This window comes from Oreochromis aureus, linkage group 1, assembly GCF_013358895.1.
Source record: "Oreochromis aureus strain Israel breed Guangdong linkage group 1, ZZ_aureus, whole genome shotgun sequence".
In the NCBI taxonomy this organism is placed as follows: Eukaryota; Metazoa; Chordata; class Actinopteri; order Cichliformes; family Cichlidae; genus Oreochromis; species Oreochromis aureus.
Window position 1 is genome coordinate 25,720,127 of NC_052942.1, and position 27,098 is coordinate 25,747,224.

A 27,098-nucleotide genomic window follows, 5' to 3' on the forward strand; every position below is an offset into this window, starting at 1 on the left:
AAAAATGTTCATAAATCATTTAAAATCAGCAGTTCTCTTGTTTTAAAAAACAGAAACTGCCTTGTAACCTATGCTCAGATCCAGTAGCTTGAACGCAGATGTTTATTAAAATGGAAAAAGTAATTTATTTTGCATCTGTCTGCCAGGTCACATATCTCTGTAGTTTATCATGCATCTCTCTGGCTTCTCAAATTCCCCCTTAGTCATTGTGCTGTAGAAAGTTCCAGCCTTGTGTATTTCTTGTTAGGGGTCAGAGGCAGTATTGACCATTTCCTTTCTACTGCACAGTAATGTTGTTTTAAACCCTGAGTTAACCATAGATCGATCTGAAGAATGGGTGTATTTGGGGACTGCCATTCGTCATAGGGCTTGAAAGGGTTGTTTTCTCCCGACCCTTTCACCTTTGATGAATTCCCGTTAAAGGCTCCACTCTGGAAGGCACGGCCAGCATTTGCCTTGGCTCAGACACACTGCATTTCCTCCTCTTTCTCTTTCTAAGTTTGACAAGATACTTTTAATTGTGCCACAACCTTTTGTCCATAAAGGACATCATTTTAGTTTCTGTTTGTTTGTGATGGGCGGACCACACAAGGTTTTGAAAAACTGCATTGGGAGAAATTAATTTTCTTTGCTTCTATTTTCAAATCTGCGATGTGGACATCCTCTAAATGTCAGGGTGTTCCTCAGGGATGTGGGGCTGCCTTTGCACTTGTTTATTTCCAAGAATAGAGCAAGTCGGAAAACTCTTAATCTTCTCCATGTCCGCAAACCACCCAGATGAATCTGTGCTTTAAATTTTAAGGGCATTCTTAAGGTTATGACCACTGTAATGGATGTCATCAGATACGGTCAATAAATTCCAGGAATATTTCAGAAAGCAGCAATTCAAAGTACTTTCTATGAGTACTGAAAGACGCGTCACTGTAATTTTGCAACAATGACTGAGAATTGTCTCTGTAATGTCACTTCAGCAGTTTGTCAGGTTATTTCATCACTCAAAGCAGCTTGTCCCCTCTTTCCTTCTCTTTCCTTCACTGTTTCCTTCTCTCTCTGTTTCCCATTTCAAAAGTAACTCACCCACCACTTCTTTTTAAGTTGATTCAAGGGTCAATAACATTTACTGGTTTCTTGAATTACATTGCAAAAAGTGATGAAAGAAACTGGTTAACACTCTTACCATGTCTCACACTAATTCACTGATGGACAATTTATCTACAGTATTGTGGTCTGAATCGTAAAGTTATCCAGTTTGGCATTGGTTCAGAGTTAAAGTAATTGGAAGTGACAGACTACTTACGACTTTTGCTCTTTTTGCTCTCATTCATGTCCCCGGGAGGAAAAGAACAAACATTATACAGAGTATGAGCATATTATCCACACACTCTGGGCTATAAGAGAAATAGTACGTAGCGAGGACAGACAGTTTTTGCACATAATCCATGTTTCAAGATTTCTAACATGAACCTCATTAATCCAATACCAAATCACATTTTTTATAATATTGCATTTTAAACAAACGCTAAAAGTGATACAAGCACTTTTGTAGCTTGAAGATTACCGTGGTCTTATCTCGGGCCGGCTATGATTGATTGTTATGCTGCACTGCTTATAGCACATATTGTGATTCTTTCAAGCTTTTAAAGAAAAGAAGGAGGAACCCGAGTGCTGATCGCACAAATACTGTAATGTTAAAAGATCCAAAGCAGCTGTCTTGGTTTTTATAGGCATATTGAAGTTACTGCATTCCTGTGCAGTTCCTCTGAGTTAAGGTCAAAACCCAATCTTTAACATGCTCATACACACACAGATACACATGCACACACGCACACAAACACACACCCTCGCTACTAATAAATAATTATCCTTCAGTGTGATGTGGCTTTGGTCCAAGGCCCTGGAGTTTATGTGAGCCGCTTTTAGTAAAAAACAGTAACATGTCCAAAATGGAAAAATTCCGGCCACATTTTATGCATTTTTGTTTTACCATTTTTACATTTTGAGCAATTACTGTTTCACCTGTAATTTTTATTCAGTCTAGTGCAGCGTTTTTGCGAGCAGCTGTCTTCTGACTTACTTATTTTCTCTCAACATTTTTCATGTCTTGCATTTAAACTGTTGCTTCATACATTAAGTACACATGTTGAAAGTATATATTTCTGAAAACAAATGAGTCAGAGTCAGAGTCATAGGAGTCCAGAGCGATAAGCATTTGTAAGAACAGCTCAGGTCACCAGTGCACTGACTAACATTTTCATTTTGCTGTTTTTGAACACATGTTTGAAAACATTTTTTATTTTTAAATTTTATTTGTAATTGCTCAGGTTTCTAGTTTGTTCTGCATCCTGAACACTGGACATGTAACACTCCCTCTTTCGTGCACATGTACGTGCAATCGAGGAGAAACACTTAAACTTGAACAAAGAAGGAAGAACAACACCCTCTAATCTAAATGTGACATTAGTTAGAATCTACTCAGAAGTGCAGTCTGTAAAAACAATAAAAAGATTTGCAGTCTCAGCTGGCTGGGGAAAAGCAAGGGAGTCATCCTCTTCTCATCCTCTCTTGCTCCTCCCCTTCTTCACTGAGTTATTCAGTATTTGAGCCTTCAAGAGAATAAGGAAAGCCAGACATTATAGAGACAGAGGAACAAGGCACTGTTTATCTCACAGGCTCCCACTCCAAATCCACGGCAGGTACCCAGGGAGCCTGAAATTTGGCATCCAGATTTTGTTCAACAGTCAGTTATTTTCATTATTCACTTTCTCGCAAAAGATTGGAAACATGGCTCCTGTAGCGCATTGTGACCACTGATGTCTGTTTCTGCAGAAGTATTTGCTCCATGCTTGTTGTTTCTTCAGATATTGTTTTTGTTACACTCTTAAGAGTTCATTAATGTGACTGTGATTTTTATTTTATTTATTTCTTAGTTGCACCTTCTTTTGGAATACGATCACTACTTTTTTGGACTGGATTTTCTTGAACCTTCTTCGCTAATGTTGACCGAACCGTGTGGAACCATGTCACTGGGCTCAGATCTGACCCTTTTACAACCTGCGCCTCCTGTGCCATCCTTACCAGGAGCTGGTGGCGGCTGTGGGATGTCTGTTGGCGGGGGCCCGTGGACCCAGATGCTGGACCTCCACCCTGGCTCTCCATACAGCTCCCTGCCCTCCCACCATTCCCTCATCAAGCAGGAGCCTGGCTGGGGCACCGCTGATCCGATAGAGGACCCTCACTGTGGACTTGGGGCCTTCACAGTGCATTTCACTGGCCAATTTACAGGCTCAGGCCCCTGTCGGACCGGGGCCTTTGGAGAACCATCTTCAAACCAGCCAAGAATGTTTCCCAATGGAACCTACCTGCCCAGCTGTGTGGACAGCCCTCCTACACCTAGGAATCAGGGTAAGCATGCTTACTGCTAATCCCTTCTGTGATACAATCAATCAATAAAATGTCTTTTTAGAGACATCATCATTCTATACTTCCATTAAATGTGCTCTTCATGTTTAAGGGGGTTGTCAGTAATGCTGTGTCTGAGCAGGATGTCATGTTCTTTACCAGGTCATTTCAAATCACAAGTCCTTTGGCATCATCATTATTATTACCTCTCAGTTTTGGGTTTAATTAACATAGTATTGCATGTATACTTATCAAATAAAAAATGTAAGTATAAAAAATAAAAATGGAGTCCTTTGACCTCAGCTGCTGTTTGAGCAACTTTTTATACAAAGCGGAAGATTAGTTTGGTTCTTATCTGGAATCATAATTAAAAATGAAACTACATACATTATGGTTCAATGTTTCTGTACAGGAGATAAGACACATCTGCCACTGTAATAAACAATACTTGCATTTGCTATCTGCTGGGGTACATTTAACCTACATGTTTGCCTGCTGCTGAGGCTTTCAGAGGAAATATGCATGGCAGTGAGTCTTATTTGCCCAGCGCAAAGTAGGTTTTGATGAAGTGATAAAACAGAGTGGTTTTCTGCAAGTTGCAGGAATCTGGGCGTTTGTGAGTCATTTTTCTTAAAAATTTACTGACATCCCTTTTGGGCCTGACACAGGATATCACAAACTGTTCATACTGTGTTTGTAAAATAAACATCACATTCACTTTCCTTGTGATTGTACAATACTTGTGTGCTACAGCAGAATACATCAAAATAGTTGCACCATTTTCGTTACATGTTTCTTTCCCCGTCAAATAACTAAAATGATACTCTTTAAAATTTTCTCTCTCCTTCTATTTTTTTTTTTTACAAAGCATATGCTACAGTAGCTCACATCAGTCCATCTGTGGTGTGTCTGCCAAATTTCTTTTTCCACCTGCCATAAATAATGCAACCACAAAGCCAAAGATAGATGGGGGGAAAAAGAATATGTTACAAGGAAAGAGGATTTAGTAGTGCGATGAATGTCTCCCTGCGGTAAGGCTGCCAGGGACTAAGAGCTACTATCGAGGGGATATAGATAACTGACCAGATACTGAAGACTTTGCAAGCTTCAGAATGTTGCAGTGATGTTTGAGATGATGATCTAATGACTCGAGCAGGCAAATAGGCTCATTTTATTTCCATCACCTCTCTTTTTTGTTTTTTGTTTTTTTTCTCTCAGGTTATGGAGCAGTCGGCTTAGACAGCAATCCCAGTTACGGTCACACGCCGTCTCACCACACTCCTCAGCTCTCCAGCCTGTCATTCAAACACGAGGAGACACTGTCACCGCCAAACAGCATAGGTAACTCTTTACGCCCCGATGCCTTTTCACTGAAATGATCTGCAGACTGGAAGGCTGTCGTGTCACAGCAAGGTTATATAAGTAACCCATCATTTTTCATATCACAACAGAACCGCTATTATCCATTTCCCTTCATCTCTCCCCATCTCTGTCTGCACACATATTCATATACGCAGACATACATAAACACACTCTCCCGCTTGCTCTTCAAGCATACAAAAGGTTAATGATTCTGGAAATTATAACTTGAGGAAATGGCTTTATGCGACTCTGTTGGAATGTCAAAAACTGTCTAGGGACCAATATACCATGTGAACCTGAAAAGGACCAGTGGTTCTCAACGACCTGTTCTCCATTCTGTTATTTTTTCTCTCTTGCTGTTCGTGCCTGTGTCTTTGAAATGAACTCATATTTGTTTTAAAAATATATTTAGTGTGTCTGGAAAAATTATTCTTTATAATATCAATGGTTTAGAAGCGTTTATATCACAAGAAAATAAATGTGGAACAGTGATGTATTGTATGTAATATATAATTTTAACCAAAAACCACTAAAATTAATGATGTGTTCAACGTTTTCTGTTTTTTTCTATGTGTTTCACAGTTTCATGATCTTTTCTAGACTATCAGCTTTTCATTTAAAAAAAGCATATTATTTTAAAATCTGAAAATGAAATTGATGTAAACACTGCATCCCTATTTTAAACCAGCCTTTGTATTGTATTTTTTTTTTCTTTTGATTTAGTTGACCAGCAATTTCCAGCGCCTAATCCTATGTTCGGCTGCCATAATCCTTCAGACTCTTGTCCGAGCAGCCAAGCGCTGCTGCTGCGAAATTACAACAGGTACAATAATTTATCCCTGTATGAGTTTGTTTTTGCTTTATTTCCCCTTTTTTCTGGTCCCCAGTCATCAGTTAATGTCAGATTCTTTCCACTGACACCATATGCAGCTTGCTCACTTGCTGGTAATTTTTAGAAGTGTGAACTCTCCCTGATCCCACATTAAGCCCCGTGTTTGCCTCTACAGCGTCTGGGTTGTGAATCCTAATTTGTTCTGAGGTTAAGTGCTGCCCACTGGTGCTCAGCAGGCCAAAACAAACACTTAAGTGATCTACTGCTGATGTGTCTCAGTCCACCCTCAGGAAAAATGAGGAGAAAAGTAAAACAGACAAGTTCAGTGAAAGTGAGAGTTGCGAGAGTGGCGGAGAAGCTGCCACTGAAAATCTGCTTATTTGAATCTGCGGACGTGTTTCTCACTTGTTTTCGTTTGGATGGAAAACATCTCAAAGGGTAAATTATGAAATTCTTCAAATGCTGGCCTGCAATGTTGTTGAAGAAAAGGAACATGTACAACTCAAATACTGGGACGGCAGCTGATAAGAATGGGGAAGACTGCACTGTTGTTAGAGCTATTGCATGAACTGGAAACCCTCAAACAAGCACGCACACGGGTGCACGCGCTCATACACATGGTGTATATATGTCAGATATCAGTGAGTCTTTGCACAGTTTAACATAGTTCAGAACTGATTAGTGAGCCATCGCAATCCTTCCCTCAAGGACTTCTCAAGGAATGTGGTCCAGAATTCCCCTGAAACTGTTTCCCGCCATTAATGATACCGAGGACAGAGTGATGTCATCCACGGGTCCAGGGTGTACTAGGCACAGAGGCTCTCACCCCCACAATGAGTGCACAATCCCATCTTCAAGTGTGCGAGTTTGTGTGCTGTGTTTGTGTGTGTCTGTGTGAAGTAGTGTGATCTGCCAAGGTAAAGAATGGCTCAGTGCCTGTGTCTTTTAATGAGGCCAGTGAGGAGTGTGGTGGGTGGACAGCATGCGTTAATAAGTGAACCATTTGGACTTCCCCTGAATGAAACATCTTCATTTTATGTACAAGGGAAGAAAACTGTCAGGAGGAATTCACAGTAAATCTTGTCTGTGATTATTAATTTCAAGGTTATTTCCAAAAAGTAACCAAATAATAAAGAAAAAAAACTGAACATAGCCTATAAATTACTTTCCCCTGCTTTCCTAACTCTGCTGTAAGTGCAGTGTTAACCCTGTTAATGCCGTATGCTGTATGTTTTACTCAGTGATAACCTGTACCAAATGGCATCTCAGCTGGAGTGTGTAACATGGAACCAAATGAACTCCCTGGCATCATCTATAAAGAGGTGAGACTGTCGCTTTTTATTATTTTTCAACACCATATGGTGCAGTTTTTAGTCTTCACTGGTGCTTTGTTTATGTGCAGTCTTTCACTTCTAATGCATGTTCTAAATACTGAGTTGAGTATTTGAAAGTTTTCTGGTTTAGGCTACTATAAAGTCATTCAAACCTTAAAAAAGGAAGAAAAAAGAAGGAAAACAGAAGGACGGGGCCATTTGTGCTAAAGAATGTGAGACGAAGCTTTCCTTGCTCAAAAAATTTAAAAAAAAGTCTCAGATGAAGTTTATGTAGGATCCTGTCACCTAAATTTACAAGCTGAGTGAGAAAATATATCTTCAGGGCCCTGGATATATTGTTAGAGGCAGGCATGTTTAAGGATTGTTTGGAAGAGAAGAGGAGAAACGGTTTTGGAAATCAAGTTGGAAATCCCTCAGGAAACATGGCATTTATCTCCTACCTACTCCACTGTTATAATTAACTTGTAATTTTGAAGAATATTTTGTTCCTGCCTACCAGCGGCCATCCAACCAGCTATGACAGTGACCCCATAGCCCCACCTCCACCCATGCTTGTCAGCACCCAGTACCACATACACACCCACGGCGTCTTCAGAGGACTTCAGGTTAGTCAGATTTGGTCACACATATGAACAAAGACAGAAAGTGAACTTCCTCAGTGTAAATCCTTCTCCTTTCTTCCTAAAGGATGTCAGACGGGTATCTGGTATCACTTCCCCTGTTGCGAAGACTTCAGAGGCCAGTGAAAAGAGACCGTTTGTGTGCGCTTATCCCGGCTGCAGCAAGAGATACTTCAAACTGTCCCATCTGCAGATGCATGGCCGCAAACACACAGGTGGAGGCTGATTAGAACATTTGTACTCATTTGTCCTGCCCACTTTGAAATGTAATGACTTTAGGCTTCGATGATGACAGCTGGTTTGTATTGCAGGAGAGAAACCATACCAGTGTGATTTCACAGACTGCGGCCGCAGATTCTCTCGCTCGGACCAGTTAAAGAGACACCAGCGCAGACACACAGGTAGAGTGGTGTGAAGCTAGTATATCTAATCCCACATTCCACTATAGATAGGTACATCAGGTTTCCTTTTTGGACAATACATTTAAAAAGTAATTACTTAAAGGATTTTGAATTTCCTGGTAGTGTGGAGGAGGCAGTTTTGAATGATTAATGAATATTTTTTGAAGCGAGAAATGAGTCACTGTAATTAGTGTTTCATTATTTATAAAATCCTGGCTGCTGCCTTTATTCTCCTGTTAACTCTTTTTTCTTAAGCCTCTTACTGCTTTCTATAAATATAGCAGCCATCATTATTGCTTCAAGAGCCCCGTAATGCATAAAACCATATAATTCAATCCAGGAACACCACAAAATAAACATTTAGAAATTAATTCACTACAAGAAACTAATCATTTTTCTATGTATTGCGCTTTTGTGTTTATTTAATTGATAATACTGAATGCTGCATAACCAGAGTGATCAATTATAATCCATGAATGCTAGAATTCCCATATCTAGAATAAATCTAGAGTAAATTTTATCACATTTTCTTAATAGCAATTTTTAACCATTTAATCTTACACTTAACTTCTGACCCTCTCCTCACCTTTTCCACACTCATTCATGTTTCTGATGGTGCAACAACAACCGTCATCTCTGCGTAGGAGTGAAGCCCTTTCAGTGTGAGACGTGTCAGAGAAAGTTTTCACGGTCAGATCATCTTAAGACACACACTCGGACTCATACAGGTAAAACAAGTGCGTATACCTTTATTTTCTACTTCTCCATTCGAATTGATTTACACACAATAAGTGCCTTCACTGAATTCACTCTAAAGCAATGCTTTCTCCTGTTTTTCCGTTTTTTTGCGTGTCCCCTCCTTGTCAGGTGAGAAGCCCTTTACATGCCGCTGGTCCAACTGTCAGAAGAAGTTTGCCCGCTCTGACGAGCTGGTGCGCCACCACAGCATGCACCAGAGGAACCTGACCAAGCTGCAGCCTGCCATCTGAGCAGCAAGAGGAGGAGGAGGAGGACAAAGAGGAATGTGACAGTATGTTGTGCCAACTAGTAGAAAAAGACGCCTGGATCCTGGTCAGCGGTTATGGTCCTTTGCCAGACTTGCCGAAGTGGCGAGCGCAGCTGATGCCTGCGTCAACGTCAGGACTCACAGATGATCCCGAAGGTCTTCAAGATGCACTTCAACTACTACTAGCAATAAAAGTGCCATTTTGAGAGGGTATAATGCCACAGTAACGCTGAGCCAAACTTTGTGAGATGAGGAAAATGTTGACATACTATTTTGAATATTTTACGACACATGCACTGGCTTCTTCTTTTATTTTTAAAATGGTCTCACCTCTTGAATATGTTGGACATTGTAAACTGGATTTAGAGCAATAAGAACAACTCCTCAGTGTTTGTCCGTTAAGCCGAACACAGAGAATCTTCGGTTGTGGGAATGTCGGTATCTTTATCTTCCTAAAGTGTACATTAGACTGCCCAGATTGCTTTGTATATACTTCATGTGGTGCATTTGCTTACAATATATGGTGCCTTCTATATTCTTGTGCATTTATAAAATCTTGAGTCACATCAGTGCGCGCTTGTGTTGGCGAGAGACAAAGGAGGTGTGGGTGTTGTCAGGTTAAGAGGCCACCTATGAGACGTGGTGGGGGTGTGAGGTGGGTGACAGACAGTAAAACAGCACCCCTCTGTGACTCTGACAGGGTGCAGATCTCACCCTCCTAAATCTCAAGCACACATCTTCATAACTAGGAACATCTGGAGCCCAATAAATCTCATTAGAAAAGACACATACCTCAGTGTCAGCAGGCTGCTCTCCACTGACTGCCCCCTTCTACGCAGGCTGGGCCCCAAAATGCACACATGCACATGCTTGAGTTCTTGCTGTACATAATAGCCTGCAGTTTAGAACAGCACTTTACACCTTTTATCCACATGATGGCAGTGTCATCCTTTCTCGTCTTGCAAATGGAACTTGTACTCCGAGTTCTCAACTGTGACTGAATTCATATACTGTTTATATTTTACCATCTCAGCCTGAAGATGTCCAATTTATTCTTGCCCGTCGTCAGGTTGAGTATCAGTACAGACTATATTTTGGTCCATGAAATATACATGGTTTCAGTAGAGTGTGTGTTTTTCAGCTTATGTGCAAATCTAGAGGAAAGGCGATGGGATGATTCAGCTTCAGCGGGTGTGTTAATAAAATATGACTCAGTGTGGGCAGAAAGTGTTGTTGCATGGCTCACAGTATGTTTTAACTCTTATCAGTGTGCTCGCATATGGAAAGCACAGTGCACGTTTAAAGAAGACATTTATTCAACAGAAGCCCAAACAGAGTACAGTATGTACCTGCTCTTTTCACCGCAGCCCTTTTACACTTGACGAATTAACAAAGATTAAAATGCCTTTCTCCTATTTCAGGGTCACAGACGGCTCATTTGAAGTGCAGATTCAGGTTGTTTTCCAATTCCCATAATGGCAGGGAGGTAGTATCTCTGTGATGTTTTTTTCTGCTTCTTAATCCAGTGCACTTTGATTAAGAAGGGCTCGTCTTTGTTCTCTCTCAGCGGGGGTGTTGTGAATTGCTGGAAGATCAGAGGGACAGAGTGAAAGACAGAGCTGAACATTTTACTCACTTCAGTTCACTCTTTACTGGATATTGGCAAGGCTTTGCGGAGCATGAGGTTCTGATGCTTTAAATGTCCTCAGTCTTTACTACCAATGACTATAACACTCACTCAGATCTGTGCCCTATACACTGATCTTCTGCATTTCTTTGCGGGCATGTGTATTACCCAAATAACACAATAAATGTATGCACTCAGTCCCATCCTGCCAAATGTTACCCCCAGTCTGAATGCATGAACACACACATAGGCGTACACACACTCGCTCGCGCACACGCCACCAGATGCCCCCTCAGCTGTACTGCTGGCAGTTTGCCTTTAAGGGGTGTCGGCATGGGTAATCTCAGGTGACGTACACCTGGTAAGGCACAGCCCAAGACATCTGTAGGACAGCAGGCCTGCTAGCTTCACAGCCTCCACAACCACATGCAATGTCCCGAAAAGGTTTCTATCAAAAGTAAAAGTTATTTAAATTCCCTGTCACATGGAAAGCAAAGGAAAAGGTGCCTTTTTTCATGATTTAGTTGTATGGAACAACAAGCTGTTTTTTGTAATTGGCTTAAAAAGGAGCGGTCTTATTTTTCAGTATGTCATTTGGTGAAGTCCCAGGTGCTTCCAACATCAGCATAAATTTCCCGCTGCGTTTCTTTGGGCCAAAAGACGTTATTTAACCTCCAGGAACTGGAAAGGTCAATGCACATGTAGCACACACAGGCTCCTAGGAGCCCCAAGGGATTGTTAACAAGGTCAACCCTCCAGAGAGACAACTCAGAAGGGTTACAAGGAGGCCCGCATGCAAAAACAATGCTGTGCCAACAGGAGGCGCTGTCAGGTAATGTTCACATGTTAAGTGAAGCATGCTGTTAGTTTTATTCCCAGACAGCTTTCTCCCCCTCCCTTCGGGCTAGCTCTCTGGTGCAGAGCTGCTGCTTCACAGTCTGAGGGGGTCTAGGGGTTCTTGGGGGTATTCCCTGTAGTAAAGCAGGGAGCCTGAGGGGCTCTGGTATGTAGGAGCTTTGGGAATGCAGAGGCCTTGGGGGGCCTGGAGCTCAGATGGGGCCTACAGGGTAAACTTTCTCACTCAGGGAGCAGAGATGGAGCAGATACATAAAGACAGCGAGGGGAAAACACCTTGAGAGGAGTCTGTTAGACATGCAGGCAGCAGCCGGAAAGATCCCATGAGGATACACAGACACGGGAACAAACACACACTTACGTATACCCTAACCACAAACCAATATGTGGGACAGCAAGGAGAAGCAGATAGCACGTTTTATATATTCACGTTCTCATCAGAAATTTCATCTTTTATCTTCCCATCATGTCTCCCTCCTGCTGTCTCTTCTGTGCCACGGGAAGATATTAACGTCTAACAGGATTAGATGTGTCTCTATCATGTGATCTAGAAGCTCACAAACCAACTCATGCCCCCTGGGGGAACAGTGGAATGGGAAAGACCTTGTCTCCCCTCTCCATCCCAAAGGTATCCAGATGCTGGGACACGGGGAGAGAAACCCACAGAAAGAGAGATGAAAATGTCGACAAATGGAGCGAGAGAGTCATTTTGTCCAAAGATATCAAGTCTCACGGGGACAGCATTGTCTCCACCCTCACTGTGATGAATTTCAAAACAACTCAACTGCAGGCCACTTTGCCCGCCTTTTAATTAAAACTTGAGAAGTTCCTCTAAGCGTATATCATGTGAGATATGCTGCAGCTTGCCAGAATGTGTGGGTGACTGAAGAAGCCATTTGAAATGTGTTTGAAACTGATTTTGAGTCTCCTGACCTCAGTCCAAAGGGCTCCCATTTCTCCTGAGGCAGTTACAATTAGTTACCAACTCACTAAGTTTATGGTTCCTAAATTGAAATATATTGCTCTTTAAAGCCTTCTCTCTAATTGTGTAGTCATTAATTGCTGATTCCCTATCTACACTGTGTTGATGGGCACATAAAAACTCATGGTGATAGATGAGCGCAAGTGCAGTTCACAAAAAAAAAAAGACAGGGTGAACGTCTTATTCTGTCTCACCACCACTAGGAGGAGTAAAGTCCTCAGATAATTCTCTTTGGTAAAAGAAAAGATACAAGAGTAATTGTCCATAAGTAGAAACAAATTTATTAGCCCACATTTACAATTAAATACAATCACATGAATTGGATGACAAACGTAATGGCCTTTGCATGAGGGCAGTTCCCTCAAATCAGCCTAGACAGGAAGGAAAAATATATTTCTGTAGTTATCTGGATGTTTGAAATGTCTTCATACGCAAACAATTCCTCACATATACGCTGTTTGTACATATTAGCCTGAATAAGTGAGGTGGAAAAATCCTGAATACCTCTTTTTTATTTTTTTTTTTTTTGGGGGGCAAACAACATCATATAAAGACATGCTGAATATTCTACATAGTGGAAAGACTTAATTATGTGATTTAAGTGAGACTGAGGATGATTGGATGTTTTAATGTTCATTATGACTATCGGAGGGATGAGCTCTTTCAGTGAAATGTCCATTTCTGATGAGTTCTTCTAGAAGAATGATTGTGGGAGATTTCATCTGGTGAGCAAGAAACTGAACAAAAATTTCTTTGTGATGCAGCGTTAAAAGTTCACAAGTAGGTGGTAATGCCTGGTACAGTTCACTGTAGTTAATGTAAGCTAAGGTAAGTTCATGTTGACTGGACACTTTATATATGTATATTTTTTTCATTAGTACATCTATCCCCATCGACTGCACAGCTTATGAGTGACCAGGAAGTAGGTGTGATACTTGTATCAAACAATATATAATCATAAGAACAATGTTACTATTCTAAAAGTTATGTATCTTTTTAATAACATCTTTGTTTACAGCAAATATTTAGCCTAATAACTACAGAAATTAATACATAATATCCTTTGAGCTGTCACATTAAAACCACGTATCATATATATAAGCTTTCTCTGAAAAGCTAATGAAAAAAATAGTTGGACTTTTTCGCCTTTATGCCTGTTATTATATAATGGGCATAAAGCTTGTTATGAAAGCTTCAGAACGGGATGGGTCAGATGTCCCAAAGATCATTACAAACAACACCCTGGGCTATAAATCCCCAGGGTGGAAGGAACAAACACAGGACATAATAATAGACAAAGATGAGGGAGCAGCGTACATTTGGATGAAAAATAGGGCATCGTGATTATGAGAGTCAGAGAGGAGAGCTAAGGGGGAATTGGATGCTATGCGTACTTTGTTATGGTGGCTGTTTAATTGTAGCAGTCATTTTGGCTTTGGAGCTGTTAATTGCTGATATGGAAATAGAAGTGTGCTATAAAAAAGCTCTTTAAGAGGAGATTGTTGGTGGACACTTGGAAATTGTATTGGATGGGAAGGGTGGGTGGGGGTGAGGTTGTAGACATTAATATGTTGCACTTTATGACCCTCCTCTCCCACTGTCTCCACCCTGTTTTCACCCAGAGGGCTCATTATTGTCAGAGGAGAGGGGCTGATCTACGCAGACACTCATATGAGAGCCGTCTGAAGGCATTAATGTGCACACACTCCCCCAGTGTGAATGACTAGAACCTATCATAAACAGGAGGAGCAGACTGTTAAACATGGCCGCTAGGCAGGTAGTCCACGCCCCCCCCCCCAATCCCCCATCTTGTTCATGCAAACACACATTTGGTTCTTTTACATCTCTGTGCACTACTAATACTTGTCCACCTTCACTCACACATTGGCTCAAGGACATAGATGCACCCTGACACATGACAACCCTCATATGGTATCTGGAGGAAGTACATTGAGTAACTTAGTGCAATTATTCAAATGTATGAAGCAAGACAAACTCCACACTCCTTAGCAAAGCAGTAGAGAAAATATTATATTATCTAACGGAGAAAAAAAAAAGAAGGAAACAATACAGACACCTCCGCTCTGAACCTTCCTCAGAGCTGGACCTTTTCTTTTTGACAGATAAAGAAATTCATGTATTCTTGGATGACTGTACAACTGGAGCCATGCCCATGTTTGTTAGCCTATTTCAAAAAATTCTTATGGAAAAAAGCAAAAACAAAACATTCTTATTGTTAAGTTATTTAAACCTGAAAAAAAGCTCTCAAGTAATTCAAACCAGAGTAAAAATATCAAACATGACTTGGATATTTGGAGGATAGCTTTGTAGCCATTTTTAGCTTCTAGTTTGAGAGTGAAGAAGAAGGAGGTCTTTCATTAGAACAGAATAACACAGCCCACACATACATTGCTCTGTCCCTTGTTCCTAATGAGCTTTATCGCATTGGTCCCGCTTGACTTGTCTTGCTAACTGGCACACATATATCCATATGTTCCACATGAGCAAGCAGAGGGGACAGGCTGGGTGGCAGAACTGCTTTCTCAGTTACATCTGAGAGTTTTACTGCAACAGCCAGGAGCAACAGCAAGTCAGCTTAACTCCATGTCTGCTTTCCACGCGTGTGTGTATGTGTGTGTGAAGTCTGTAATTAGTCCTGAGAAGTGTGCTATAGCGTGCGCTTGTTCCTGATGTTCAATGAATAAAAAGTTGAATCCAGACTTGATAAGTTGAGTTGCCTGTACCTTTAGCTGTCTTTATTGGTAAAGCTATAAGGACAGGCAGCATTCAAACACCGACAAAGACTGAAAAAAAAATTAAATATTGCAGCACCTTAGGAAAGAAGTTTTGAGAAACTCAGTGGTGTGTTTAAAAGTATTACGTGTTGTATGTATGTTGGTGTCCAGTCAGTGAAAAAGATGAACACCAGTGTTCACCTGTACCTGTTACTATTTGTAGCAAAGGACACAGAGAGAGCATGACACCGTGTCACACTGACAGTGGAAAATTAGTATTTTAACTTTTCTGCATGCATAATGATTTTTATTATTGGAAAATATGTAAATAACTGTAAATGTTGACAATTCAGAAACTGCAGAAACCCAGGATTATGTTTGAGGTTACGCTATTAATTTGGCTAGTAGTATTAGATATATGAAGTCCCACCCAATACATTTAAGCATTTAGACTTCTACCCATCCTCTTCTGCTTATCCTTGTCAGGGTCGTAGGGGGGCTGGAGCCTATCGAGGCTACCACAGGTCACTAGCCTGGCGCAGGGCTAACACACAGAGAGAGAGACAATCATTCGCACTCGCATTCACACCTATGAGCAATTTAGATTCACCAACTGCATGTCTTTGGATTGTGGGAGGAAGCCGGAGTAGCTGGAGGGAATCCATGAAAACACGGGGAGAACAAACCTAACTCCACACAGAAAAACTCCCAGCCAGGTGGTGGAATTGAACGCAGGACCTTCTTATAGTGAGGCATCAGTTCCATCGTCTCACCGTGCTGCATTTAGACATAATTAACCTAAAACTGCAATTTGCCTTAACTGAAGTTCAAACTGTGTATCAGAATGAGGAAACATGGTTATTTAAGTGATTTTAAGCGTGGCATTGTTGTTGGTGCCGCTATTTCTGCACTTACAACAATATACTTGGATTTTCCTGCACAGCCATGCCTAGATTTTGCAGAGGATGATGTTAAAAAGAACATATCCAGTGAGTGGCAGTTCCCAGAGTAAAAAAGCCTTGTTGATGCCACAGATCAGAGGAAAACGGGCAGACTCTAATTAGACTGCCACTAATTACAAAGGTATGCAAAGAGCATACTTTATTGCACAAGTCTAACCTTCAAGCAGATGGGGTACACCAGCAGAAGACCACACTGGATGTCACAACTAAGAACGCCAAGGAGAATTAGGGCCGTTCTGATGGTAAAAGAGATCCAAGTGTGTATTGGCAAAGTCTAACTAATAAAGTTCAACTCACTGCTGAAAGCCCTTTAACTCAGAACAAACACTGAACAATGGGAAATAGCTGGCCTCTAATAAGACATGACATCTTTAACTCAAACACAACCCCCCCCCCCCAAAAAAAACTGTATTTCTACATGTGTGGAATCACATAGCAACTATAGTTCCTATGAACACCTTTGATTAGCCTCCAGCTTAACGTCATAAGCACACAAAACTTTTTATCCACCTTTTATGGATACATTTTGTGAGCATATGCAGCTTCTAATGCAAGTTTGTGTCTGTGTGGTATGCAAATTACGCAAATTGGATTTGGGTCATCAAGACAGGGAAAACATTAAAAATTTAAAAAAAAAAAGGTGTGTGTAAGAGTGAGTGTGAGTGTGTGTGGGGGAATTGAGTAACGGTATCCTGATCAAAAATCCCAAGAACGTTTTACTGACAATTTATTTTCACACACACACACTACATTGTTCTAAAATAATAATAATAATAATGATAATCCAGGTTGATATTCCTTGTCTTGGCATTGTACCTAAGTCTTTGGAGTGAGGTAAAAGTAAGCAAGAACTTACTCGTGAGAGATCAAGGAAGGGAAACTTTATTTCCACCTCTTACATATTCAGTAGGCCTTAGCCTAATTGACCTTAAAATCAGACAGTTGTAAACAGATAAAGTTAAAAATGAAACATCAAAAAGTGAAAATGTGAACACTGAGCACACAGTTGGCCTTACGTATACCAATAAATACATTTCAAACTAAATGTGGAGAAACATTTTTTTCACAGGCTACACTAAAACCAAATGCGTGCAAAAACCATGCCATTAAACATCAGTAATCAACAACTCTTAAAATACTTAAAGAATACAAAAAGTCTTTAGTCATCAGGACAATAAAACTGTAAACAAACAAACAAAAGAAACTAAATTTGTGTTGTCTGTTTTTCTGAAAAGGAAAAGACCTTTAGTAGAACACTATATTCCTCTCAAACCTAAAGTTCAGAAGCAATTTAATAAATAAATAAATTCAGAACAAATGCTCTGGGCTGTGGTTTCACATTAGCATCAAAAATTGTTCCCATGTCTGACAATACTAAGCTTTGACAAGTTTTGTTACAGACTATCTACACAAATCTCTGAGGCAATGAATCCGGCAATTCGGCTGGAAGGCACCATTGTTGGAAAGTAAGTCCACGGGGTCTGGCTTTGCTCCTGAATGTCAGAAGCACAACATCAATGTGAAGATTGAAACAGACCCACAGAGTTAGTGGTAGGATCGACACTCATGCGTCCTCTCATTTGGTACAGTGTTGGTTTGAAGTCTAACAAACTGACATCTGTCCCACTCTAACTGTCACTGTGTGTGATTGTGTCTTTGTAGACCAGCGCTCCTCACATACACACACACGAAGCTGCAGTGAGAGCTCAGAGCTCGTCGTGGTTCCTGGTGAGGTCTTCTCCATAGTTAGTAGCCTGACTTCCCACAAACATGTTCCAGTTCTCGAGGATCTCCTCTTTAGTCAGCATCTGATCCTGATAAGGGAGATAGAACGTGTGAAATGTGATGATTAAAAAAAGCTCTTATTTAAATGTAAACAAAAACACTCTCCCGAAAGCAGAAAAACACTCAAGTGAAGAATTCTGGTGTGAACTGAAAACGAAATACACCAATGAAGAAAATGAACTCTTTGTAGAGTTTGCATGCCGTCTCTGTGCCTGCACTCTGGCGGCCCGTCCAGATCGTACCCTTACTTTTGCCCTCTGTCGGCTAGGACAGGTTCCAGCCTGTACCCAGTGACTCTAATGAACCCTGTTTTGACTAGATCTCACATCCACAAGGGCACAAGCAATAGATATGAAATCATATCAATATAGCTCTAACAGTATACCTTGTCCTGATCAGACTCGTACACCAGATGTCTGGCCTCTGCCTGTGCATGGTCATAGTCCTGTGGCATGATCCAGTGACGGATTTCATCCTGATCCATTTTTCCGTCTTTGTTCAAGTCTCGGAAGTCGGAGAACTGTTCCCTCTCAGTCTTGACCCACTCTGGTTCTGGACCACCATCCTCATGTGCAAACATGTCCGCTGAAACCCAAGGAAATGATGAAAGAACAATTGAATAAGACATTTTGACATTTTTTTAGTTTGCACTTGAAGAGAACGCACAATTTACACCTTAAATACACTCCTGGTATAAATTCCTACAGAAATGGCATACACATACTGTACACCATTTCACATGCAAGCTTTCCAATGCAAACACTAATGACACTGAAGCTCTGAATGAATAACACCCTAACATTCATCTATAGTGGAGGTGGAATTTAAAAAAAACCAGATCATTTATTTTGTCACCATCACATGCCAATCTGTGCATCCTGACATTATGCAGTTCTCTGTTCCTGTGTTGTGACAATGCTTGTTTCCCTTTTTTTGTAAAGTACGTTCAACATCATGAATTTTAAACAAGATGAGAGTCAACAGCTTACAAAGCACTGGGAAGAGATAATAGCAGCCGCTCTACAACGAATACCACTTATGCTCAGCACACTGAGCCATATGTCAGCAGTGACATCACAGTGCTTGAATAATTTCAAGTAGTGGTGTCAAACTTTTTCTTTCAACTTGGAGCCAGCAGACCACACCTTTCAGTCTACTTAGAAACACTGCTGTCAGCACAGTTCTCTGGGTTAACCACCTTTGGTAGACAATGGGTGATGTATCTGTAGTAATAAGGCTGGAAAACGCATATTAGCTCCACTGGGACGACATTTAAAGTCCCCCCTTTGCAAAGCCATCTAGTTGGCTGGACTGGAGACCTTCTATCTGGCATGGTTAATTTAAAGGCCGCTATCAGGAGTTCTAAATGACAGTTTATACAATCCACTGTGTCCTGTTATTTCAGCAGAGTTGTCATTTCAGTGTACTGATAGAAAAATCATCAACACTAAATGATTCATAATTAAAGAACTGTGCACACACAATGCTATTAAGAGGACATGCACATATTTCTTATTTTCTAAAAAGAGCTGAAAAGTTACTGCAAACTCCTGCAACACTTTAAAATCCACTTTTTTCCAGTGATTAGGGGATTGACGCAAATTGTTGAAATATTATGCTCCTTATTCACATTCCTGTTCATCTTTGTATGCTACAATTTGTCAATGTGTGTTTTAAAAACACTGAGTGGTATATTGTTAGGTTTAAAGTGGATGTTTGAGTGCTAATGGGTTTTATTTTTTTTTTACCAATTGCTTAATTAAATTAATTCAATTTTTAAATTAACTCACCGATATATTCGTCCTCATCCACATGCCCATCACCGTTCCTGTCAATGTCCTCCAAGGTTTCCTGCATAGAGAATGAGTTAGTGATATCATTAAAAGAAGACACAAGGGCACGTCAACTATAGAGGAACTTTCACTTTGAGTAATAGAAGAGAAACGTGCAGCCCTCGGGTGTAAAAGTGAATTTATAAGATTCTGCTCACAGCTGGGCTGGCAGAGTGACGCAACAATACAGGACTGCTGATGAGTTGCACTCAACAATGATTTACCCTTTTTGAGCAAACACTTGGTTCCACTAGATTTATCTGTAACATACTGGATCTGACAGTATGTGAATTTGGCTAACTGGTTAATTAAAGGGAAGGGAATTTAAGTGTCTCAGGGTTTTGTTCATGTGGGTGTGGCACTTGTAGTGATGTGGATGCTGTAGTGGTCTGAGCATGAAAGCAAAGCTGTCAGTTTGGTTCCTACTCTTATTTATGGTCACGAACTTTGGATAGCAACCAAGAGAATGAAATCTTGGATACACGATGCAGAGACTATTTTCTTCCAAAGGGTGTTCGGGGTCCCTTTACAGACAGGGCAAGCAGCTTGGCTGTTCTGGAGTTACTTAGATTAGAGCTGCTACTCCTACATCTGACTTGGATGACTCCTGGATGCCTCCTAGGTTCAGTGTTTTGGGCAGGGAGGATGCCCTGCTAAGTAGCAGAAGAATGGATGGGTGGATGGAAGGATTTCTAACAGTTCACTAAAAGAAAAAAAAATCTTTTTCTTAAACCCACATAACCTGTGCAGGGTAAGCAAAAAGAGATTTTTCTCCAGTGTAGATCTTCATAAACACTGAAAGGATAAGATGTTCTCCGTTTTCTAAGGATGCAAAAAGGACATCACAATTCACAGCAGTATAATCAGTATCATAATTAAAACCTATGTTCTGCTATAAAATCTTGTCTTTGCTTGGAAAATAACATAATGGGTTCAGCAATGAACTAAAGCATTTTATATGAGCTTTCTTTCACATCAGTTTCAGATCACTAAAACTGACCCTTTTGTAACTCTTTTTAGGTTGAAATTCAGAAATTCTCTTAGTGGTGTGTTAAAAGGACGAAATGAAGACCTACATAAACACCACCACATGCATCCAAGTTTTGCTTCCTGACTAGTTTTCCTAAATTCCCAATCAATAACTATGCCTCCTTGATTATTCACATCTCTCTGACTTTATGACCAGTTCTGTTCTGTTTACTTTGGCCAAATACATGTGAATGCTCATGCAAAGTGTTACGCTTCAGAATGAAAGATTTCTCTTCTGCCAAATTTAATCTACTTTTCTTAAGGACTGGTATTGTTCCGTGTTTGTAGCGTACAGGAGCTCTCGGGTGCCAATAGTAGATGGCAGCAACACAAGCAGATCGAAGGTAGAAATGTGAAGTGTGTGTAGGTTTCCAGTTGGCGCTTACCAACTTCATGTTCCTCCCTGATCCTGCACAGCAATCTCCTTCAGTTATCATTCAAGCTAGCCTACAGCCACATCCTTTCTAATGTTTTTCCTATGATCGCATGTACCATCAGTTACTCATTCTTTTGCATAGTTTTAGAAAGATCAGTGTTTCTGAAAAATTCATTATATGTATAAAGTATAAATGCAGCATGTATGTATGTGTGACTATCGTGTTAGCTCTAGCCAGATTCACCACAATCAGTGAAGACACCCCTGGCTGAACCGTTCTTTGGTAACATTCAGCAACATCATAAAAATGAGAGATTAATAATTAACTCTGTCAAATGGGTAGTACAAATTTTATGAACAGAGCAGCATAGTGCATCACTGCTAACATTCGCCACCCCACATTCCACGAAGCCGAATTTATATTTAAAGATTGAGTTTTAAATGGGACGGTCGGTTTGTCCCACTGGACCTGTTCCCAAAAAAAATATAGGAACTCAATCATTTCTGGGCCAAGTTAAAATTTCATTAGGAGGTTATTCAAATGTAGCACATTTATTTAAGTAGCGAGATCAAACACACGGAACAGAAACTCAAAACTCTTGGAATTAAATCATATTTCTCATTAGGCAGACGTGCTCTTACTTTTGGGAACGTCACTTCTTTCAGGTCTGATGTGCGTACTCCTTACTTAAAGATCATATGAACACAAAGGGCTTACCAGAACCACAATATCCTTCATGTGCTCAAACTCCTCAGGGTGGAGGAAGGCTGTGAACTCTTCTCTGTCTGCTGCCAGGTCCCTGTTCAGATCAGCTGCTTTAAACCTCCTCTCATCACGAGGGAGCATCTTCTTGAAGCTGAACTGGTCCGTGGCATCTTCAAATTCTTCCGGGTTGGCTAAGAGGGTGAAAAAAAAAAAAAAACATGACTAAAAAATGAATCGGGTTTAATAGCCATGTAATACTTTAGTACTAAAAGAACAAAACAAAAATACATCATGTGTCTTGAACTAGTGAGCCCATACCGAGGTAGTATCCATATGTGGCTTGTTTGTACTCATCCCAGGAAATCTTATTGTCCTTATTCAGGTCATAATCAGTCCACACCTTGGCCACATTCTCATATACATAACGCTTCTGTACGCGCTTTATCCAAGCCTTGAGTTCAGCTGTGGTGATGTAGCCATCTGCATCGCTGTCTATTCGGTCCACAATTTTTCTGTTGGGCAGGTGCAAAGAGAGATATTAGTGATATATCAACTAGATCTTATAGGCATACATAGGCTACATACAGTGCTGTGCAAAAGTATTGACTCCGCCCCTCATTTCTTTATATTTTGGTTGAAAATAGTGTTTTATTGAAATGTGCAAAAATTTGCTGAAATTCAAAATAGAAGGCAAAAATTGAGGTTTTACAATTTAACAAATTTGAAAGCCAGTATTTGGTATGACAGTGTTTATTCTTCTTTAAGCAGGCTTCAGGGCCAATTCTCCAGGCTTCTTGAAGAACAGTCAAAGCTCTTATTTGGATGTTGGCTGCTTTTTGTAATGTTCTCTGTCAAGATGATCTCACACAGCTTCAGTAGTGTTGAAGTCCGGGCTCTGGGGAGACCAGTCCATGACTGATAATGTTAATGTGTGTTTTTCAGTCCAGGTATGCTTTAACCGCATTGGCATTGTGTTTGGGATCATTGCTATACTGAAAAATGAAGTCTTGCTGATAAGATACTTTTCAGATGGTATTAGATGGTGGATCAAAATCTAATGGTATTTTTCTGCATCAGTAATTCTGTTAAATTTGACCAGATCCCCAACACCACCGGCTGAAATGCAAACCCAAACCTTGACAAGTGCAGATTTTACTTATTATTTTGTTTTATTTGAATATTTTTTCCTTTCTGTGTTGTAAAGTGACAGTACGTAAAGTTGATAGAGCCTCCACTGTTTTACAGATGGCTGTAGATACTTAATGTTACACCTTTCTCCTGACCTCTTCTTCACACATACAACAATTTAAATCCAAAATTTCAAATGTGGATATCTCTGCTTTTTCTCCCCATTGAAGCTTCTTCACAGCAACCCTTCCACTGAGACCACTTCTGATGAGGCTTTCAGTGAACAATAGATGGACCAGATTCGTCTCTCTGATCCTGCGTCAAGTCTTCGGTTGATTTTTGTCCTTTTTCTTAAGAACATAACTTTCAGATACTGTTCATCTGCTGTAATTAGTCCTTTATAGACCTGCTACTTCCTTTTTATTGTTCACCAACTGTCCACTTCCTGCTTTTTAACGCTCGAATGATTCATGTTAGTGTTAAGTGATTTAAGAAACAAAAAATAAAAATGAAAATAAAGGAATGGACTAAAAATTAGGGGAGAAAACAAAATAGATGTCCAAAGAAAAACTTTGAAAGACTTTCAGACTAGATAACTACCGCTTAAAACCAATTAAATGTAAGAAGGAAAGCATAAAAGTAAAATATAGAGTGATTGAAGACTTTAGCAATGAGATACTGATTAATAACAGGCTGGATTAATAATTAATAAATAAATAATTTCCTACAAGTAATGTGGATTCATAGAGACGATTTCTGAGGGAGGGGCAGGCAAACCCAGTTTAGAAGGCTAAAAACTGCAGTGCATCTGTGGTGTATTCTTAGACCTGGGCTGCCACGTTGTGATATTACAGGGGTCCTCCCTCTTTCAAGACAACAAGCAGGAGTTTTCTGGACTAACTTGCGTCACATGGTGCCAACTTGTCACTGCAGCAGTGGCAGAAGAAAAAAAAAACCCGTTTAATACTAGAAGAATCCTGCAAATAGAACCACGTGGCACACTGAGTACACTGCAGTTTTGTACAGAATACCTACGTGCAGAACTTCGGCGATTAAACTTTCCTTAAACTTCACCCCTATAAATGAATCTTTAATAGTCTGCAGAAATCTTAATTACAAATACTCATTAAGTGTACAGTGTGTGTAAACAGTGTGGGTGCCATAATAAAGCAGGAGTGCTTTCACAGGCACATGTTCCCATGTTTTTAAATGTTTAATGTTCTTAGCCTGAACAGTTACACGCAACGGGCTTCAGCGGCAGACTGTGTGATTTTAAAAAACCAAACAAACAAACACAAAAGCTCCAGCCTGCCCTTCGAAATCCCACCAAGCCTGTCACTAACTTCACTTTCAGATACCAAAAATCAGCTTATGTGGCAGAGTGCTGGTAGCATTTCCTTACCCGAGCCTGTCCTTGCTCTCTTCAGGGGTGAGCTGATCAAATGTTTTGGCCTCCTCTTTGCCCAGAAAGGCCTCATGGTCATACTGGAAGCTCTTATTGTCTTCGTGGGCTTGCCTGCTTAGCTCTGGCTCATGATGAACTCTCTCTTTTCTCAGCGTCGGCTTGGTCTGCGCCACAGCGGCGCAGAGGAGCACAGCGCACACGAAGCTGAAGCTGAAGCCGGCCATCAGTCTGTGTTCAACCTGACTTCTCTCAGAGGGCACAGCGATCTCCAAAACGGGCCTACAACACCACAACACACAATGATCAAGCGGCTGTGTAGCTCCTTTCACTGCTGGACCGCTAAACGCCGACTTTTTGTCCTGTCTTCAGCGGCGGAGCGCAACAATGTTGCAGCAATGTTCAAACACCCACGAAACGCAACCTGCGCCCGCAAACAGGTCCTCCATAAACACCTACGGTCCTCACAGTTTTAGGCAATCCTGTCCCTTATCCCAATGAAAGGGATGCAACCAAACAGGGATTTCCTGCCGCCTTACGTACAGCCATTCACAGGCTCCGTTTCATGCAGGCCCCAGCCTCAACCACTGCCAGAATCCCCCCCATTGGTCCACGGGATGTCGGTAACACGAGAGGGATTCGGGCGCCACGTTGCAAGCTGACGAACGACCAGAGCAGGAGAGTCAACGTGGGTCAGTGAGCAACCAGTGAGAACGGGAGTAACACACACAGTCTTAGGGAACTGTTTAAGTGTTTTGTGCCAACTTGTAATAAGGTGCATTTGAAATGAAAAGGCTGTGTGCACAGCTACGCGGATGTACAGGGATATAAATAACCCATTGCTGTCTAAAAACATCATCAGTCACAAGTATGCAGCTCGCTGCTACAGTGTAAAACGTTTAAGGTAAAACATGCTGGAACTGATTTCAGTGTTTGATGTTTGTTTGAGGGTAAAGTTCCTTGAATCCGTAAAATGTACTATAGTAGTTTACGAGTACTGCTTACTGTATTTAGATGGATTATTCTATATGTTAGCTGCTATAGAAACTGAATGAATAACTGTTGCATCATGACACAGTTAAAGTCTTGTTAAGATAACAGCTGTGGAATATCTTTGAATGTGTCTGTGTGTGTGTGTGTGTGTGTGTGTGTGTGTGTTAGTGTGTCTGAGAGTGTTGGAGAAAATGAAGGAAGGGAGGGTGACTAGTAGGAATGTTATGTACTGGCCAGGCACTATATTTAGTAATAAAAAGACAACATAGCCTATCAGATGTTGAAACTGGGACATTTAAAAAAAATGCTGATTCGAACATGCTTTCAGAAACATATTTCTAAAGACTTAAGCATCTGGAAGCTGAGGAGGCCAATCGCTGTAGTTTGAGCTGCTTGCTTTTGTTACATTTTGTATTTCATAATCTCCAAAACGTTTTCAATGGGTGAATGACAGGCAGGCCGGTTCAGCATCCACTGTCTTTTACTCTTGTACTCATGTGCAGAACGTGGTTTGGCAAGGTGTTGCCTGAAAAAGACAAAGCCTGGCAGCATATGTTGTTCCAAAACCTGATTTATTATTCATCAGTGATAATCCCTTCATAGATGTGTGTGTCACTCATGCCATGTGCACTAATGTATCCCCTTAATGCCCTTGATTTTTAAACTGCTTTCTGGAAACGAGTTGGATGGTTAGCTGAGCGGATGTAGCCTCTATTATTTCCTGTGTTGAGTAGAGAAGATATGTATGTATGTATGTATGTATGTATGTACACTACGAGTCAAAAGTTTAGACACGCCTTGTGATTTATTTGTTTTTCATTATTTTTACGGCTATTTACATTGTAGATTCTCACTGAAGGCATTAAAACTATTAATGAACACATATGGAATTATGTAGTAGTAAACAAAAAATTGTGAAGTAACTAAAAACCTGTTTTATATTTTACATTCTTCAAAATAGCCACCCTTTGCTTTGATTACTGCTTTTCACACTCTTGGCGTTCTCACGATGAGCTTCATGAGGTCGTCACTTGAAATGGTTTTCCAACAGTCTTGAAGGAGTTCTCAGAGATGCTGAGCAATTGTTGGCCCTATTGCCTTGACTCTGCGGTCCATCTCATCCCAAACCATCTCAATTGGGTTTAGGTCAGGTGACTGTGGAGGCCAGGCCATCTGGTGCAGCACTGGGATACTGGCCCCAAAGAAATGCTTTGGGGGCTAACTCTCCTTCTTGGTTAAATAGCCCTTACACTGCCTGGAGGTATGTTTGGGGTCAAATGCAAACTGGATGGGATGGCATGTCGCTGCAGGATGCTGTGGTAGCCATGCTGGTTCAGTGTGCCTTCAGTTTTGAATAAATCCCCAACAGTGTCACCAGCGAAGCATCCCCACACCATCACACCTCCTCCACCATGCTTCACGGTGGGAACCATGCACATAGAGACCATCCGATCACCTTTTCTGCGTCGCACAAAGACACGGCGGGTGGAACCAAAGATCTCAAATTTGGACTCATCAGACCAAAGTACAGATTTCTACTGTAATGTCCGTACTTGTGTTTCTTGGCCCAAACAAATCTTTTGTGCTTGCTGCTTTTCCTTAGTAGTGGCTTCTTAGCAGCTATTTGACCATAAAAGGCCTGATTCGCATGATCTCCTCTGAACAGTTGATGTAGAGATGTGTCTGCTACTGGAACTCTGTGTGGCATTTATCTGGGCTCTAATCTGAGGTG

The 27,098-nt window shown here is 40.8% G+C and overlaps 2 protein-coding genes across 6 annotated transcripts; one reads left to right on the top strand and one right to left on the bottom strand.

Moving 5' to 3' along the window:
• Positions 1-2,555: 2,555 nt before the first annotated feature.
• Positions 2,556-10,779, top strand: wt1b (WT1 transcription factor b). 5 transcript variants are annotated; one of them, XM_039611412.1, is made up of 10 exons: positions 2,556-2,693; positions 2,928-3,402; positions 4,618-4,740; positions 5,485-5,584; positions 6,835-6,915; positions 7,427-7,532; positions 7,615-7,762; positions 7,859-7,948; positions 8,593-8,685; positions 8,816-10,779. In XM_039611412.1, exons 2-10 carry the CDS (start codon positions 2,994-2,996, stop codon positions 8,935-8,937), a joined length of 1,272 nt encoding a protein of 423 aa, XP_039467346.1. In that variant the 5' UTR covers positions 2,556-2,693; positions 2,928-2,993; the 3' UTR covers positions 8,938-10,779. The 5 variants fall into 5 exon arrangements, with proteins under 5 accessions (XP_039467346.1, XP_031612818.1, XP_039467335.1 ...); XM_031756958.2 differs by having other exon boundaries at positions 2,581-2,737; XM_039611401.1 differs by having other exon boundaries at positions 2,619-2,828.
• Positions 10,780-16,981: 6,202 nt separating this feature from the next.
• On the bottom strand, positions 16,982-24,892 carry rcn1 (reticulocalbin 1, EF-hand calcium binding domain). The gene is made up of 6 exons (XM_031756956.2): positions 24,374-24,892; positions 22,162-22,355; positions 21,856-22,034; positions 19,691-19,751; positions 18,286-18,485; positions 16,982-17,929 (listed from the first exon to the last, which is right to left on the bottom strand). The coding sequence occupies exons 1-6, from the start codon at positions 24,598-24,600 to the stop codon at positions 17,822-17,824; spliced, it is 969 nt and encodes a 322-aa protein (XP_031612816.1). The 5' UTR covers positions 24,601-24,892; the 3' UTR covers positions 16,982-17,821.
• Positions 24,893-27,098: the final 2,206 nt, after the last annotated feature.